Source organism: Gymnoscopelus braueri (assembly GCF_963280865.1).
Source record: "Gymnoscopelus braueri genome assembly, chromosome: 21".
Classification (NCBI taxonomy): domain Eukaryota; kingdom Metazoa; phylum Chordata; class Actinopteri; order Myctophiformes; family Myctophidae; genus Gymnoscopelus; species Gymnoscopelus braueri.
Window position 1 is genome coordinate 21271613 of NC_137623.1, and position 17296 is coordinate 21288908.

The 17296-nt window shown below is 41.0% G+C and overlaps 1 protein-coding gene across 1 annotated transcript in view; it reads left to right on the forward strand.

Moving 5' to 3' along the window:
* Positions 1-2039: 2039 nt before the first annotated feature.
* The window catches only part of ptprn2 (protein tyrosine phosphatase receptor type N2), a gene marked incomplete at its 5' end in the record, with an annotated part of 195280 nt that continues 180023 nt past the window's right edge, over positions 2040-17296 (forward strand). The window contains one exon of the mRNA XM_080417441.1: positions 2040-2127. Within this exon, the coding sequence (XP_080273567.1) occupies positions 2040-2127 (88 nt within the window). The remainder of the gene's footprint in view (positions 2128-17296) is intronic.

The window sequence follows — 17296 nt, forward strand, 5'->3', positions numbered from 1 at the left end:
TTCTTCAGGGATTGAACCTTTACAAATGTAATCATTTACACCACTTGACAGTCTGTACAGGCAAGGCACCCAAGTTGTTAGAATAGCTACCCCATGACAGTGGTTCTCAAACCTTTTCGTGCCAAGGACCCCCAAAAGAATGATGCGGAGTGGACCCCATCTGAACATATTTTGTGCCAGGGACCTCCAGAAGAGAAAAACATCTTTTATCTTCCAAACATTTTGGAGATTTTTCAAAGAATTAAAAAAAGAGCAGATGCACAGTACCTGCTTCATGACGCACTGTGAGCTTGCAGATCTGCCCCCCCCCCCGCCCCCCCAAGGACCCCACTTTGAGAACCACTGCCATATGGTACAAAAATGCTCTGCTCTCCCCTGTCATTAAAACCTGTGGTTCTCAAACTTTTTCTTATCTAGGACCTCCAAATGAATTATTCCAAGGGAAAATATTCCAAGATTTTCCCTCTCTCCCCGCCCCCAAGATGGATCTACAAGCTCATATAGCCAATGTATATAGGGTTAAAGTGGTCCAACTGATTTTTATGCTCTTAACTAATTTAGCTGGGTACCCAGCTATTATTAGATGGGAACCCGCTAGGCCCCTGAGTACCACTGATATCGACAACTAATTTTATGTAGGCTATCTATCTATACTTTTATATTATGTAACACTGCTGTTGCATAATGTTTGTCTGCTATTTATACGAATAAAACAAGATGCATCACAGTGTTAACTGAGACTTTGTCTTTATTTTTATAAGTTCACAAGGGAGGCTAAACACAGCCTATATTTATTTTTACATTTACAAAAAAGTATCAAACTTTAAAGTCCAATAGGTAAATGCATAGTACAGCCAAATACATTCCAGCATAAGGCTGTATAGGCTACATTTCAGCCTCTAAAATACCAGTCTTCCAGACAGGCAGGCAGGAATTGTCACAGTCTAGTAGTAGAAAAGCTACATGAATGAACCTAGCCTTGGATCAAGACTATGATACGTATCCTATCGAGTCTGATTTTTACTTTCGTATCTACGATAGTCTTGGCCTGCACCCCCCAGTGCGTCCTGCACTTTCACCAGTAAAGCCCGTACTTCTCCGTACATGTACATTAAAAATATATAAGGTGCTAACACGGTTGCCCCAATTGTTAACTCGCGCTTCGGAGTCTTTGTGCAATGTATTAGTCCGTATTTTTCAATAGATATGTGTTTTAATCCGGTCTGTGGCCGAACGCCATTTTCCCTCCTCGTCTACTTCCTGTTTACATTGCTTTCACCGGATGCGCCCTGTCACTCGTGCCCATTGAGGAATACAGGTAACTTCTGACAGAATCCGCCACAGACGCGATTAAAACACTTCTTTATTGAAAAATATGGACTAATACATTGCACAAAGACTCCGAAGCGCTAGTTAACATTTGGGGCAACCGGGTAAGCACCTTTATATATAGCATTTTGTACATGTAAGGAGAAGTACGGGCTTTACTGGTGAAAGTGCAGGACGCACTGGGGGGTGCAGGCCAAGACTATCGTAGATACGAAAGTAAAAGTCAGACTCGATTAAAAAAAAATACGTATTTGATAGCCTTGATCCAAGGCTAACATGAACCCATGTCTGCGTCAGACAGTCATCCATTGAGAAGCGCAAGGTGCGCTGTTGATGCACATGCATGTGCTGTTGCATGTGCAGACTGCTAGCAACGCAGCGCGTAAAGCACGGCACGGCACGGCACGGCACGGCACGCCCGGAGACCTCGGGCTGTTCGCCATGTGTGTTTGACGTCAGAAACTTAGGAGGGGCGCCTGGCTGCTGAAGGCTGCTGTCTGTGGTGCTGAAAAAGCCTTCGTAGAAGCTGCTGAGGGACACGGCGAAACTGCTCTGCGTTATCCAGTGTTTAATCATAGGCTACCACCATGTTTTTATTTCAGTAAAGAGTCGGGGTTTCCGACCAGCGTACAGCAAGAGAGTTAATATCGGACATGTTGGTGTAGCATAGTGTAGTAGTGCGATGGATTAGTCTACAGTTAACTGTTGAGATGGATCCACAGCGTCCCATCATCCTATTCGCTGCATTGGCTCTGATGAGCCTCTGTTATTCATCTACCCTCGCTGACCGAAAATTTGGTAAGCATAAGCATAAATGTGTTTTTGCTTTGTTAAACTGTTTTTGTTTGCTTTTTTTGTTGGTGTGTAAAATGTACCTGGTTATTTTCTATGCATTATCTATTTAAAATGACTCTGTCGCTGTCCATGGTTCTTTAAGCCGTTTTTGGCGTCAGGTTATTATAGGTAATGAATGTTCATTGAAATATTTTTGATCTGTTTAGGCTACCAAAGTTTGAAATGTTTACTGGCAAGTTTCATTTTGTTATTGTTTGTGAAACAAGTGGCGTCGTCCACAGTTTACATTAGTTTGATGCCAGTTTACATAATTGTCTATTTGGTCCAGGAGCACATCTTTTTCTTAACTGGTATTTTATTTTTAGCTTAATTAGCTTTTCACTATCCTGATCAGTTTTTTTTATTGATTTTACTTATTTATGAATCAAATTAAAACAATATAGGCCGCTCCTGATTGTGAATTACCCCTCCTGAAGTCAACTTCCCAGAAATCAATGTGTGACCTATTCAGATTGACATCATTTCAAAGTTTCTTTTCATGTATTGATTTATTGGGGGGGGGGGGGGCATCTAATTATACTATATGGGGGGGGGGGGGGAGGGGGCATCTAATTATACTGTATGGACCCATTTTGTTTTCAGACTTGGCTTGAGTGTCCAGCATTATCTGATTTGTTCTACTACTTGTCTTCAACACTTCTGTGATGGCTGACAAAGCCTGTCCATCGATTCTGAAATGTCAGAACTAATACAATTATCTGTGCCAGTTTAAGTTGAGGCTTCTGTGATGATGATGGTGCTGCGAGTCTGCGACGTAGATTGTGTATAAATGCCCACTTTTTGAGAATAGTAGAAACAGGAGGGGAAAGGGTTTCAGAATGACATGACAGGGAGAAACCATATCTGTCATACTTGAGTCAGAGAGCTTGTCACAATTGATCAAAGATCAATGGTCAGATTACCTTTATAATAATATTGTACATATTCATATTGTGGATTCACACTCCTATTCTTGAAATGAGACATACAGTACAGGCCCCAAAACCCCTTAACTCTATGCCCAAACCCCACCAATCGCTGAGCCATTAGTTATGACATCACACTGTATCTGGAGATCACCCTTTTTAACTGGCTGTATACATTATGCTACATGATGCTGCCATGAATGAAATGGACACATGCACTGTACTCATCTGTTAATTTCCATGTAGTTCTTTATTGCATAATGTAATAATAATAATAGTCTTTATTGTCCCCACAGGGATATTTGTCTTCACAGTCTGTTCAACAGAAAAACACATAACCACATACTGTAGCACAAAACAACATATCACACAACACAACACAACACTTTATTTGTTTAATGCCGCAATGGCTGAGGGGACAAAACTCCTGCTAAAACAAACATTTTCCCACTTCAAGGTCCTGTATCTTCGTCCAGATGGCATGAGTTTGAAGTAGCGATGCAAAATGATGTACAAGCCATGCATGGAAGAAGGTTATAGGAGTGCAGTAGCAAGCAATAAGGTCTATGTGATTTCCGTGTCTGCCAAGTAGCTAATTTATGCACCAGATACTTGTGAATGAGTCACTGCCTTATTCCCCGTGTGAATTGCTCTCATTGAATTCTCAGTTTTTCTTCTGTGTACATTGCCACTGTGTGGCTGGGAGGTAGACATTGATTGTTTTTAATGAGTCCCGCTGTGCATTATGCTGCCGTGCCAAATGGAAATCTTGTTCACGGTAGGCTATTGTGATCTAGGCGCGTGGGTGTTGTTTATCCATGTATGAGAAGCCATATAATCCAGATAGGGAGCCTTCGGTACAGGGCCCACAGACTCAGAGTATGAAACTGGCTGCTCTCTTATAGGCCTGTATAGCTCAAATACAGCTAGGCACAGCAAACATCAAGGAACTAATCTGACTGCATGAGGCATACGTGATAATCATTTTTAATCAGTTCTTCTGGCTGGTTTGCCTTAGAGGGAAAATATAGATGCCACAGAATGCAGAAAACATGCTGTATGTGATCAACTTCCTCCAGTTATGAAGTGTTATGTGGGATGGGCTTTGATCGATTGATTGAATACTTTATCAGTCAAAAATATAAACGGCACGCGGTACAGTCAGACATTCAGGCTAAAAGGATAACACACAAAAAGTCCCGGGGACTTGTTTTAATTGTGGTCCTATGTATTCAATCCCATCAACATAGCATAAAAATAACACAATAATACATCAACAACTAATACAAAACACTATGTGTACAAAGGAGAAAAAGGGAAAAATGTCGGCAGTGAATGACACCTCCTTTCTACAGGGAAAAAACTGTTAGATGTTTTTTCAGGCCTGTTTAGAAAGAAGCCAGTGATCCACATGTTTTAAGGGATGGTGTCAGGGCATTCCACATTTTGGTGACAGAGTAGTAGAATTTTCCCATGTTTGTTCTATAACTGGGTAGTACCAGATTGTTGTCACTCTCTATTATTGTGGCTGTGGCCGTCACTCACTTTGGAGAAGTAGTTAGTCAGGTATGAGGGTATTGAGGGCACTGCCCCTTTGACTATCTTAAACACCAATCCCATTTTTTATTGCTTAACCCTGTTTTCTACCCTGAGCCATCCCAGACTGGCAAAATATGTTGGAATTAGGTGGGTCATTAATAAATTGTTTGATAAACAGATCATATATGGGCACAAATGTATGCTAACAAATGACTATAGGATTAGGTTCCCCCAGTGAGTTGCTGCCCTAATATAAATTCACCAATGCCTGCAATAAAGAAATACATGCTGCCTTGGCAGGCTGGAGCTGTATTTCTACCCGAGGAGTACTTGAGGTAAACCATATCCTGTGGTCACCTCAGTCACGACATACTGTATATATAGTATGCCCATCTAATCACTTGTACAGAGCTGCACGATCTGATACTGTCTTCCCACTTCTATTGACAAAACATGAAGTTATGGAATTTCCCTTAGGGGCATTATTTGTGTATCACTTTATACAAATACCAGATGCTTGTAGAATATGTCAATAGATTGCATTGAAGCTTATCTGGTGTCATGCGGTGGCTGATCACAGAGTCTGCACACTGTTATGCTCTCAAAAAGGTATTTGTTTTAACCTCACCATAAATGTGACCTTATAACCTCACATTTTTGAAAACTCAGTGTGTGGACTCTATGTTTTCGTCTCATGTATGTCCTCTGTCCGGCACCTGTTTTTTTTGTTTGTTTGTTTGGGATGTGCATGCACTTTGGCACTTCTTATGTAGGAAGTTAAATTCAGTCAGATAACTCTCAAATAGATTGAAATTATTTTATGTTGCTGTTCAGGCTCTGCTACATTCTTCTCTCCCTGCTCAGCACATTTAGACAACCATCATTAAGCATTAAGAGCAGGGAGATAGATACATGGGAACAGAACTATTAGCAGAGCCCCCTGGTGGTGCTGGTGTGGCGGTGGGACAACAGAAACAGGCTCATACCAACACACCAGAGACTGTGTTTAAATAACCCGCCAAATTGGTCAGCTGATTGCCACGTCAGCGTATGACACATGGGTCTTGGCACTGTACACTGTTGTAGAGTGAAATAACGCATACATGTACACCCACATGCGCGGGTGTGTGAAACCTCTCGAGTGTGTCTGCCTGAACTAGCTCGCCAGCTATGCATCGTCTGTGCAGTGTTGCCAGGTCTGCTTATTGTAATTTCCCCCCAAGATTTTATTTGAAAATAGCAGATCTACAAGCTCGAGCTTGTAGATCTGCTATTTTCAAATAGCTGATGCATATGTCTAAGGTGCTCATGTGGCCCATAGTCGCTTCTTTTGGGCTTGTTTTCCTAGACCTGGTTGCTCGTTTCTCTCACAGAATCTGGCAACACTGCATCTGTGTTCAGTTTTTTGGTGCCAAGCATTGGCCAGGTTATTGCATGGGTACGTTATCTCTCTGTCCTTCTCTTTCTCGCTGGTCGAGCCAACAACACACAACACGAATCATTGCCTATTTGGGCATAATTAATTTGCACCAATGTGCAATGGGTGTAGAGACTTTACCTATAGCCTACTACTACGAGGGGTAACTGGGTTGACTTGAGTCAGACACGTGCACATATTAATTCAATGTCCAGAGCTGTTGTATCTTTGGATATGTCAATCCATGTATTGACCAAATACGTTCTTTCCAGCATTCAAAACCATAAAGATACAGGAAAACTCATTACACAAAATAACCGCCAGCAACACACGGCATGACATGGTTTGGCCAAAAACTGTGTGGCCTTTCCGCCATTGCACACCGGGCCACAATCCCCCACTGCCAGGCATAAATTAGAACCACCCACTGTGATTGCATGACGTCATTATAATTAAGGCCACACATATGGAGCATTATTTTAAAGAAAAGAAAACAAACTGAATTATATTTTATTTTTGGCATTTGGTATTTTGGCTCCAACATTGGGGATTTCCATAGACGTCAGACACGACAGAAACGGTTGCCAGCCTAACGACACTGATATTCAGTACATACAGTATGTGTCCAGTATCCCTGGCCTCTTATTAATAGTTTAGCTCCGTCCATCTGTGCCTCATCAAACAATCTGTATAATACATTAGCAGTGGTGGAAGAAGTACTCACATTTTTTACTTGAGTAAAAAGTATCAATACCACTATGTAGACATACTCTGTTACAAGTAAAAGTCCGGTATTCAAAATGTACTTTAGTAAAAGTACAAAAGTATTCGCATTAAAATATACTTAAAGTACGGAAAGTAAAAGCGCTCATTTTGCAGAATGTACCATGTTTCCAAATGTTTAAAAATGCTTTGAAAATAGCAGATCTACAAGCTCACAACGCGTCGCTTTGCAACGTGTTGTGAGCTTGTAGATCGGCTATTTTCAAATTGCCTAAGTAATAAGTATGCATAGGGCTGGTTAATGTGTGTTTTGTAATAATAATAAAAAATCTACAAAGTAACTAGTAACTAAAGTTGTCAAATAATTGTAGTGGAGTAAAAAGTACAATATTTGCCTCTGAGATGTAGTGGAAGTAAAAGTATTGAAAATTGGAAACTGGTGTAAGGTAACTTTGTTACCTTACACCACTGTGCATCAGTCTACTTTAACTAGACAACCCTTCCTCAGCAGCAAGTTAGTCTTTTCGAGATTGTACAGTAGTGCTCATGGCCCACTAATGCCACAGTAACAGACCTTTTTGCTTTTATTTTGAACTGTCAAATACTGTATAAAACAAAACTGTCCTGATCATCATCCTCATCTGGATTAGGCCAACAATGTATCCTAACCAACATATGACCTTTATCAAGGCGGGTGTGGTTTTATTATCTTAGCTGTTGGGTCAACCTGATTCCTCTGTAGTTAACAATGCATTCCTAAGCCAATAATTTGATGACCGGCGGAGACGTTAGCATCTTTCCGCCGGTTAAGATAAAACATACACAACGATAGTTATGATAATCTCTGTTGTAGGCCTATCTCTGATGTATTGCACATCCCAGTCCATGTAATTCTCATCCCCTAAATCTGCATGTACTGCGCCTCAGTCAATGCTAACAGAATTAACCGTTATGCCAGTGATGTACTCAGAGCTGAGAGTATCTCTGGCCCCATACTGTAGCTCGAAAACATTCAATATCTTGCAGGGATTGTGAGGAGAAAACAAGGGTGGGTTGGGTGGGTGGGGGGGTGGCTTGGAATACTAAAAATAAGGTTTCACATATGAAGAGAGGCTGAGCATGAAATGGAGAATCTTCATAGCTTTGAGATCACAGAATATTGATTCTGTTTGATCGCCATACCTATTGTGTGTGTGTGTGCGTGTGTGTGCGTGCTTATGTGTCATAGACTTCAAAGCTTTCCCATCTTAGCTCACCTGAATGGGTGGAGACGGCATGTGAGCTAAAAATGAGAAGTGCGACTGCATTTCTCTTCCAGTTGCCATAAAAATACACTGTACGGGGTAATTAATGAGCCTTGTGTCCCAGTGAACGGAGATACTTACTTGACGAGGATGCTTATCTCTACAGCGCATGTAGACACAGATGTTCTCCTTCAGGCCGAGTCTCTTCATTGCGCCGGGGCTATCAGCCCCATGCATCTCCTAATACGCCCAGACACGTTGGGATTTGATTCATAGGCTGCTGAGCTCTATCCATTTGCCACTGGCATCTGTCACCCCCATAGAAACCTCCGGTTCTGAGTGAAGATATCAAATATAATATAGTGCTCATAAATCATCTGAGTGGATTGAAATGTGATGGATATCATCCAACTGTAAGGTGGATTGTATAACAGGGGGCGACTAGTGGAGGCTAAACAACATCCTGCTGTGCTCCAGGCCCTTTTGTTTATTATGCTATATGTCATCCCAGTGCATGTTATCTGTTGCTAGGACACCCTCCATTAATCCTTTGGGGACTGGCTATGTCAAAGTGGTCTGTCCTGGGAGCGAGGTTGTTAGCCACGTGAACCCTAGCATCCCTGTTGTTCTGGTGCATGTCATTCGAACGAACGTTTCGGCGAAAATAACAAGCTCATTCGCATCGCAATGGAGGGGGCCAAGTACAGATTCCTCCCCCTAGGGCCTAGGGGACCCTGGGTCAACAAAGTATGTAGGATTTTAAGTGGTTTGAGTTTACTGAACCCAGTTTGAGGCATTTTTTTTATAAAGAAAGGAAACTGGAACTGAAACTCTGGGTTTAATAAAATAAAAATAAAAATAATCACTGTTGATCATTTCCAGTTTTAATCATTAGTGCCATACTGACAGCAAATTACTGTATTGGACGGGAATACTGTAGGCCTAAGTAATGCATTTATCTCTCCAAAGACAGTATTTCTGAAAACTCACAAAACGACCATTAAAACAATGTGATAAAAATTCAAAAATCATAGGCTTACTAAAGGTCATTGCCTATTTAGCCACTTATTATTTTGGCAACAGTGACACCATCTTGAACGAGACATCTAGGTTGAACGTAAGCAGTATTTGTCTACAAATCATACTTGTGCCCTATTCAACCACTGAATAGCAAAGTTTACTGTGTATATATATATATATATTTTTTTTAATGGGCCATATTTCCCTTCTTTATGCATGTGCCTGCAAATGAGGGCCATGCACACATTAGTGCTGTGCTGCATAGCACAATAATGATGATCACCCAGCATTTGGTATGTTATTTGCAAAGCCTGTTTTGCGAAATGTATTACCTCGACAGCTGCTGCATTCAATATGGATGTAACTGATCTCACATCATGTTCTTTTATTAATACAAAAAAAAAAATTTAAATCTCTGGTGTCTGTTCTCCAAAGTAATCTGCCTATTGATTCTAACTAACGAGCAGCATATTATGATCTTTCAGCTGCACTAAACCCCAAGATAGAGCTGCGTCGGTATGAGCCATAATGTACCTTTTAAAGCATGTAGCCTCTCGTGAATTGTACGCTGATAAAACTGTTTTTATTTTCTTTGATTAATCGAGTTAAAATGCTATTTGGAGTTTGTTGTGAACACAGAGCCTTTTCAATACAGCATTGCATTCCAGAAGGGGGGGAAGACCCCAGTACAAAGCAGGCTGTATATCATTGCTTTCAGGTAGAAACCTTGTATCTCCATATTTAAAACTTTTTATGTTTTTTCGTAAATTAATGCCCTGTATCATTCAAAACTGTCAGAGAAAAGTAGGGATGCGACGCGTTGTGAGCTTGTAGATCGGCTATTTCAGCTAGTTTGAAATGTTTTTTAAATAATTATAAAAAAGAAGCGTTTTTTGACATACAAGGTTTCAACCCGACGGCAACAATATTCCTGTCTTCTTGGGATGGTGCCATCATGGCTGGTGTGTGACAACAGACGTAGTGCAGTGTCGCTTTGCAGCTCAACAGATGCTCGGAGGGAGTGTGTTGGCTTTGAGCAGCACTGTTGCCAGATTTTGCGAGAAACACAAGCAACCAGTTCTATGAAAACAAGCCCAAAAGAAGCGGGTCACACTTTAAAACCTATATACTGTAAATCGGCTATTTGAAAATAGCCAATCGACCCGTTGCGAGCTTGTAGACATGCTATTTTCCAAAACATCTTGGGGGAAAAAGTGCAAAATGTGGACAACACAAATCTCGTATGGTGGTCCACAACATTTTCAGATGGGGGGTCCCCTCACAAATACATATTCATTTGGGGGTCCTTGACATGAAAATGGTTGAGAACCAATGGTTTCAAGTACAATAATATATATTTTTTTGAAGCAATCCCAAAATAAGCAACTACACTTTAGAAACAAGCCCAAAAAATATTTACAAGCGACTTTGCAGAAAAACAAGCCCAAAGTTGCTTATGATAAGCCGACATGGCAACACTGGCTTTGAGTGGTTATTGAGATGGGGGGGAGCGAAGCGTCTGGGCAGCGCCCATGTATGCTTCCAGACAAATGTCATCGGCTCTAGTCGAGACGAAGGGGATTCTTAAATCTGTCACACGGAGCGTGCCGAGGCGATCCGTCTCCTAATCCCATGCGTCTGCTCTAGGGGCTGTGCAATATGGACAAAATCAATATCACCATATTTAATTTGTTTTACAAAAATCTCAATATCGATGTTATGACACAAATATTGTTCATGACTCTTGTCACCTTGAATAGGAAGTGAAATCCAAAAGTTTAGGTCAAGTATGTGTTATTAAGACATCGCTATACTGTGTGTGTGTGTGTGTGTGTGTGTGTGTGTGTGTGTGTGTGTGTGTGTGTGTGTGTGTGTGTGTGTGTGTGTGTGTGTGTGTACGTGTGTGCGTGCATGCGTGCGTGTTGCATTTGTTTCCTTTTCTAAATACAAATGTAATTTTAAACAGATGGGTTCATTGTGAGAATGTGTTAGCTCTTTCCAGCACATAATGGTGTAGCATAATGAACAACCAGGGTCTGTACACTTGTACAGGTTTGTGTCAAATGAAATACAGATGGTGGCAGTAGTACAGAGTGAAAAACATGTTCCGGTGTTAAAATGGGAGTCAGAGTCTTGCTCCATCTCACTCGTGGGAGACAGTGTCTTGGTAAGTGTAAATTCGATAGTGTTAATAGGGAGGTCAGTCTAAAGGTCACCCCTGCGTAACCGAGCCAGGGTTTATAACGAGGACAGTGACGCATTTATAATGGTGATTTTGAACACTGCGAAAACACTGCACCGAGAATTTTCATCTCCATAATCCTAGCCCCTGATTAGATGTATTCAGAAGTATTATGTCTGCTCCATATATTCATTAGCTTTCTGGTCCTTCTTTAAATGCGGCAGAGAAACAAAGTGACAGTCAGTGGGAGATAGGGTGAAGGTGGAATGGCACAATTGGCAAAGGCGAATTGTTTGAAACCTATTTCCAATATTGTATCGACCTTGAGGTTTCGACTACTACTAGAGCCAACGAGCATAGGAGAGGTCACAGCATACTGTAGCTTAGGTACAGTCATGCAACTGCTGCAGCTGGTGTGAAACCTTTATTATACATTCAGTTGACAGTTAAACAGTGGACATGTAATGCCTTTTAAACCACTTTCAACCTGGGGGACCTGGGGTACCTGTTTTGGCCAATTTGGCCACAGGTGTAAATTTAAGAAATTAATAGAATTGTCCGATCTACAAGCTCACAACATGATGCGATACATTGTGAGCTTGTAGAGTGCCATGCAACACCATTGACTATATTCACACAGTGGCCATTTTGCTCTCACGTCATATGTGCGGGTTGGGGTGGCATTATTTCATTAACTTAATAGCAAAATGGCCGCTGTGTGAATATGGTGAATGGTACAATTTAAGTATAAATCAGGCTTATTTGGTTAAGATGTGGGTTTAGTTCAAAGTATGCCATTGACTTGAAAATGTGAAAGACACATTTAGCATATTCCCAAATATACATGCTAATAAATAAATACCTTTAGAAAATATGTTGGACCCTAAACCTGTGCAAAAATATTTTGAAATTAAAATGTGAAAATATGCTTTATATATAACATAAAAAATATACTTTTTGGATGTTATTGTTTATTTCGAACACCTGGTACAGTGCAGTATTTTTTTTTCTTTATATACAGAAAATGAGGAAATATGTATACAGCATGCTTAATGTGTTTTGACTTGGCTTTACTCGCCACTTTAACACCCAATTGCACCTCAGCGTTGGGAAGGACAAAATCAAATGTCTTCAATCATTCAGTGTGGGTCAGGGGAAAAAGGTCAAGCTGTCCTATTTCCGGGTCCTTTGTTGCTGCACTGATGCTGCCATCTTTAATTCATGGCCGTTGTCCAGGCTGTCACCTGGAGCCTGGAGCCGGCAGCTGAGTGACTGAGAGGGGCCTCCCCATCCCCACCCCCAGGGGCCTCCCCATCCATCCCTAAGAATACTGGGACAAAAATATATCTGGAAACCCAGTGAAAATGTTTCTCTTCTTTTTTGATTGATTGATTGAATACTTTTTTTTAGGCAGAAATGTAAACAGCATGAGGTACAGTCAGACATTAAGACCTGAAGCCGATTCTACAAATGTCTTCTAAATCCCAACAGTATTCTGAAAAAAACGTATGTTTCTATATCAGTGGTTCTCAAACCTTTTCATGTCAAGGACCCCCAAAATGATATGTATTTGGCCGCTGACCCCCATCTCAAAATGTCTTGTTCCAGGGACCCCCAGAAGCAAAGAATAGAGTTAAAAATGTTCGCTTTAAACAATATACAGTATATTCAAAGATTTGCACAAAAGTTCACGTTTTTTCAAAAATAGCAGATCTACAAGCTCATAGCGCGGCACTCGGTGCCGCGCTATGAGCTTGTATATCTGCTATTTTTGAATAGCCAAAGTATAAAATAATGCTTTTTAGCTCAAATGAAAAAGTGACACAGATGCGTTCCAGGTCTTTAATGGGTTAAAAGATAACACAAAAAAGTCCTGGGGACTTGTTTCCATTGTGGTCCTACAGTATGTAGTCAATTCATCAACATCAGCATAGAAAAATAACACAATAACACATGTCATCAACAAATACAAAACATTATACATGTACAAAGGAGAAAAAGGAAAAACATCATCATCCTTTCTATGGGAAATTGCATTTACCTTCCCTTGTGGTCTCCTGATAGATGGTTTTTCATGCTAGTTTTGACAGAATCCAGTGATCTACTTCTTTTAATGGAGGGTGCCCGGGCATTCCACATTTTGGTGGCAGAGTTGTAGTTGTAGTGTTTGTTCTATATAGGTTCTACCAGATCATGGTCACTCCCTCTAGTGTTGTGGCTGTGGGTGTCACTCACTTTGGAGAAGGAGTTAGTCATTGTATGTAAAGCATCGTGTCAAGCATTGTGGAAAATGTGGATTGATGAGTGATGCACTGTAATGTATGTACTGTATGCCTATATTATCAATCCCAACATACAACACAGATGTATGTATTACAAAAAAGAAGACATTAACACTAGTGTTATGCTTATGGTGGGGAAATTGAAGTGAGTGTTCACAGTGTTATTCTCCCCAGCTAGATGGCAAGGTTTTCTCCATGAATTTAGGGCCAAGGATGGGGTCAGCTTGTATTAATCATTAAAGTCGTGGGCCAACAACCTTGAGAACTGCGAGCCTTATCATCCAAGGTTGGATATCTGTGGACAAAGTGTGAATTATTTAGTGTTGTGATAATCGTTGAATGGCCTACGCGTGAAGTAGGCTATATAGCGCTTGAGAGAGCAACGTTATTGCTGAGCTGAGAGATCCTGGGTGCCATGTTTAATTTCAGCAGTGGAGTGCTTTAAAGGCATGAGGTATTTAAATATGTAGACAACGACGTGAGGCTTTCAGCTGGTGGGTCCTTCCATTTGTCCTCCTTCCAGCCCCTGTGTTCACTCCACAACACTTCTTACACTTTATTGCCAGCGTGTGTGTCACCCAGTGCGCTGTTCTAAAATGACTTTTTTCTCTCTGATAGTGCAGGCACACGGGTGTGTGTGTGTGTGCGTACAGTACTGCACGAGTGTGCCTGTGAAAATGATTGGAGTCGAGTGTCCTTGGCAGAAGCCAATATAACGATAATAAAAGATATGGCGGTGGCCCCAGAGAGTGAATGAAATATGTCCTGAACTGCAGCAGCGCAGGAGGGGAGTGGCTCGTCTTCGCTGCCAGACTCCCAGCATCCTCCTTACCTTGTCCTTTAACCCATTAAGACCTGAGGCGATTCTTTAAAAAAATCTAAATCCTAACAGTTTTTTGAAGAAAATATAAAAAAAAAAAAATCACGATTTTTTCAAAAATAGCAGATCTACAAGCTCGTAGCGCGGCACTCGGTGCCGCGCTATGAGCTTGTATATCTGCTATTTTTGAATAGCCAAAGGCATCTAAAGTGACACAGATGCGTTTCAGGTATCAATGGGCTAAGTCATCAGTGTAACATTTTAGATTTTAACCTGACACTCACTGGCTGCCTGCAAGGGAAGACGATCGACACTGGATGGGGTTTTTCCCCACCCCTGAGTATGGCCCCGCTGTGTGAATATATGTTGTGTAGTCACATCAAGGTCTCTGACTCCGTGTTCAGAACCCATCCACACCAGGATGTTTTTTTGTTTATTTATTGATTTATTTACCAGGGACAGTGCACGTTATAATCAACATTTCAGTTTTCACATCCATGTAAATGAGCCAGAATTAGCCAAGAGCAAATTTTCATAGCAGGCTGTTAAAAGTGGTGATATAACTATCAATACAAAACAAACGATACAGTTCAAGACTAACTAAACATAGTGCAGGAGACAGAACAATTGCAGTAAAATATGAAAAATGACGCCAGTGACAAATTGAGCTGATATTTACCCATGATTACACATTTGGTTTGCTTTAAGCCATCTCTTAAGGTTGAATTTGAAAGTCAAATAATAGGTGGTTTCTCTTAACCCATTAAGACCTGAAACCGATTCTACAAATGTCTCCTAAATCCCAACAGTATTCCGAAAAACGTGCGTTTCTATATCAGTGGTGCTCAATCTTTTTCATGTCAAGGACCCCCAAAATTATATGTATTTGGCTGCCGACCCCCATCTCAAAATATTTTTGTTCCAGGGACCCCCAGAAGCACAGATTTTAGTAAAAAAAAAAGGAAATTAAAAGAATATATATATTCAAAGATTTGCACACATTTTCACGATTTTTCAAAAATAGCAGATCTACAAGCTCGTGCCGCGCTATGAGCTTGTATATCTGCTATTTTTGAATAGCCAAAGTGTAAAATAATGCTTTTTAGCTCAAATAAAAAAATGACACAGATGCGTTCCAGGTGACCCTGGATGGGGTCAATTGTTGGTTCCTATTTTTCTTCTCCGGTTAAGTCATTCACTTACAAAAAAAACATTTATAAAGGTTTCAAGTGCAGTAGTTGTACTCCACACCTAACCCTGTACTGAGGGCATATGGTGGCACGTCACTCACAACAATGTAACACTTGATGGCCGAATCGATGCCGATGAAGATTAGCTGTGAGATCAGGGCCGTGGTGGTCGTATTATTTCCTGATGAGAAACCCTCAGTCATTCTTATGTAATGGCTCTTCTGTTCCTTTAAAGGAGAAGTCCCATCTTAGTGCCTCAACTCCTTATCCTGCTCCCTCCCTCCCTCCCTCACCACCTTTTTTGTCTTATCTCACCCATGGGGGTATAGACGTCACAGCCTTAATATCCCAGACTTGCTGTGTGGCTGAAGGTGAAATGTGTGTAGTACGTACAGTACACACACACACACACACACACGCACACACACACGCACACGCACACGCACACGCACACGCACACGCACACACACACTCACACAATGGTGGAAAAAGTACTCAAATGTTAAGTCTGTTAACTAAAAGTATCAATACCCTATTGTAGAAATAGTCTGTTACAAGTACAAGTTCAGTATTCCAAATTAACTTGAGTAAAAGTACAAAAGTATTGGCATCAAAATGTACTTAAAGTACCAAAAGTAAAAGTACTCATTATGTAGAAGGTCCCATTTTCGTTTTAAAATGTATACAAATCTTTTGAAAATAGCAGATCTACAAGCTCACAATGCGTCGCTTTGTGACGTGTTGTGACCTTGTAGATTGGCTACCTTCAAATTGCCAAAGTATAGGTCTAAAGTGATTTTGTAATAATAATCAAGATCTACAAAGTAACTAACTAGTAACTAAAGTTTTGAAATAATTGTAGTGGAGTAAAAGTACAATATTTTCCTCTGAGTTGTAGTGGAGTAGAACTAACACACACACACACACACACACACACACACACACACACACACACACACACACACACACACACACACACACACACACACGCGCACACACACACACACACACACACACACATACACACACACGCACACGCACACGCACACGCACACGCACACACACACGCACACGCGAGTGTGAGTCCTTGCTTGCGTCTACAGTACATGCCCTTGCTGCCTACGGGGCAGTTATAGTCGTAATGAGGCAGGCAGGGGGCATTCTGGGAAAATTGAATCTCTCCGCAGAGCAGCTGTGGCAAGGAAGTGGCCTCGGAGCACAGGAGAGGAGAGGTCTTCTTGGCCACTTTTAGTCACAGTAACAAACTTTAATTCATTCAGATTCAGTTCCCATCCTGCATACTAAACAGCCCATGCTGAAAGCGAACACTGTAAGACCTGAGGCCGATTCTACAGATGCCTTCTATATGCAAATGCAATATTATTCAATTATGTAATGGCTTATGTGATCAATTTTTCAAACACTTTCAACATTTTTTTCAAAAATATTTTTTTATAGCCATTGCTAAAATCTAAAATGACACAGATGCTTTGCCGGTTTTATGGGTTAAGCTGTAAAAAAAAAAAACGTTTCGGCCTTTTTTTACCGCGCAATAAAATATATTTGGGAGCATTAAGACGGTGTGCGAACCTTCTCCTTTTCTAACGTGTTGCCTATTTGATCCAGCACCCGTCGAAATTTTGTGGATGTGCGTGCACCTCTTGGACTGCTATTGAAAATGAACACAGTACGATGTGTGATTATTACTTGAGTCATGTGCAAAGATGGATGGAATTGTGTTACGTAAACGTGGCTTGGCTCTGCTCTGAAGTCATGTTGATGATTGATCA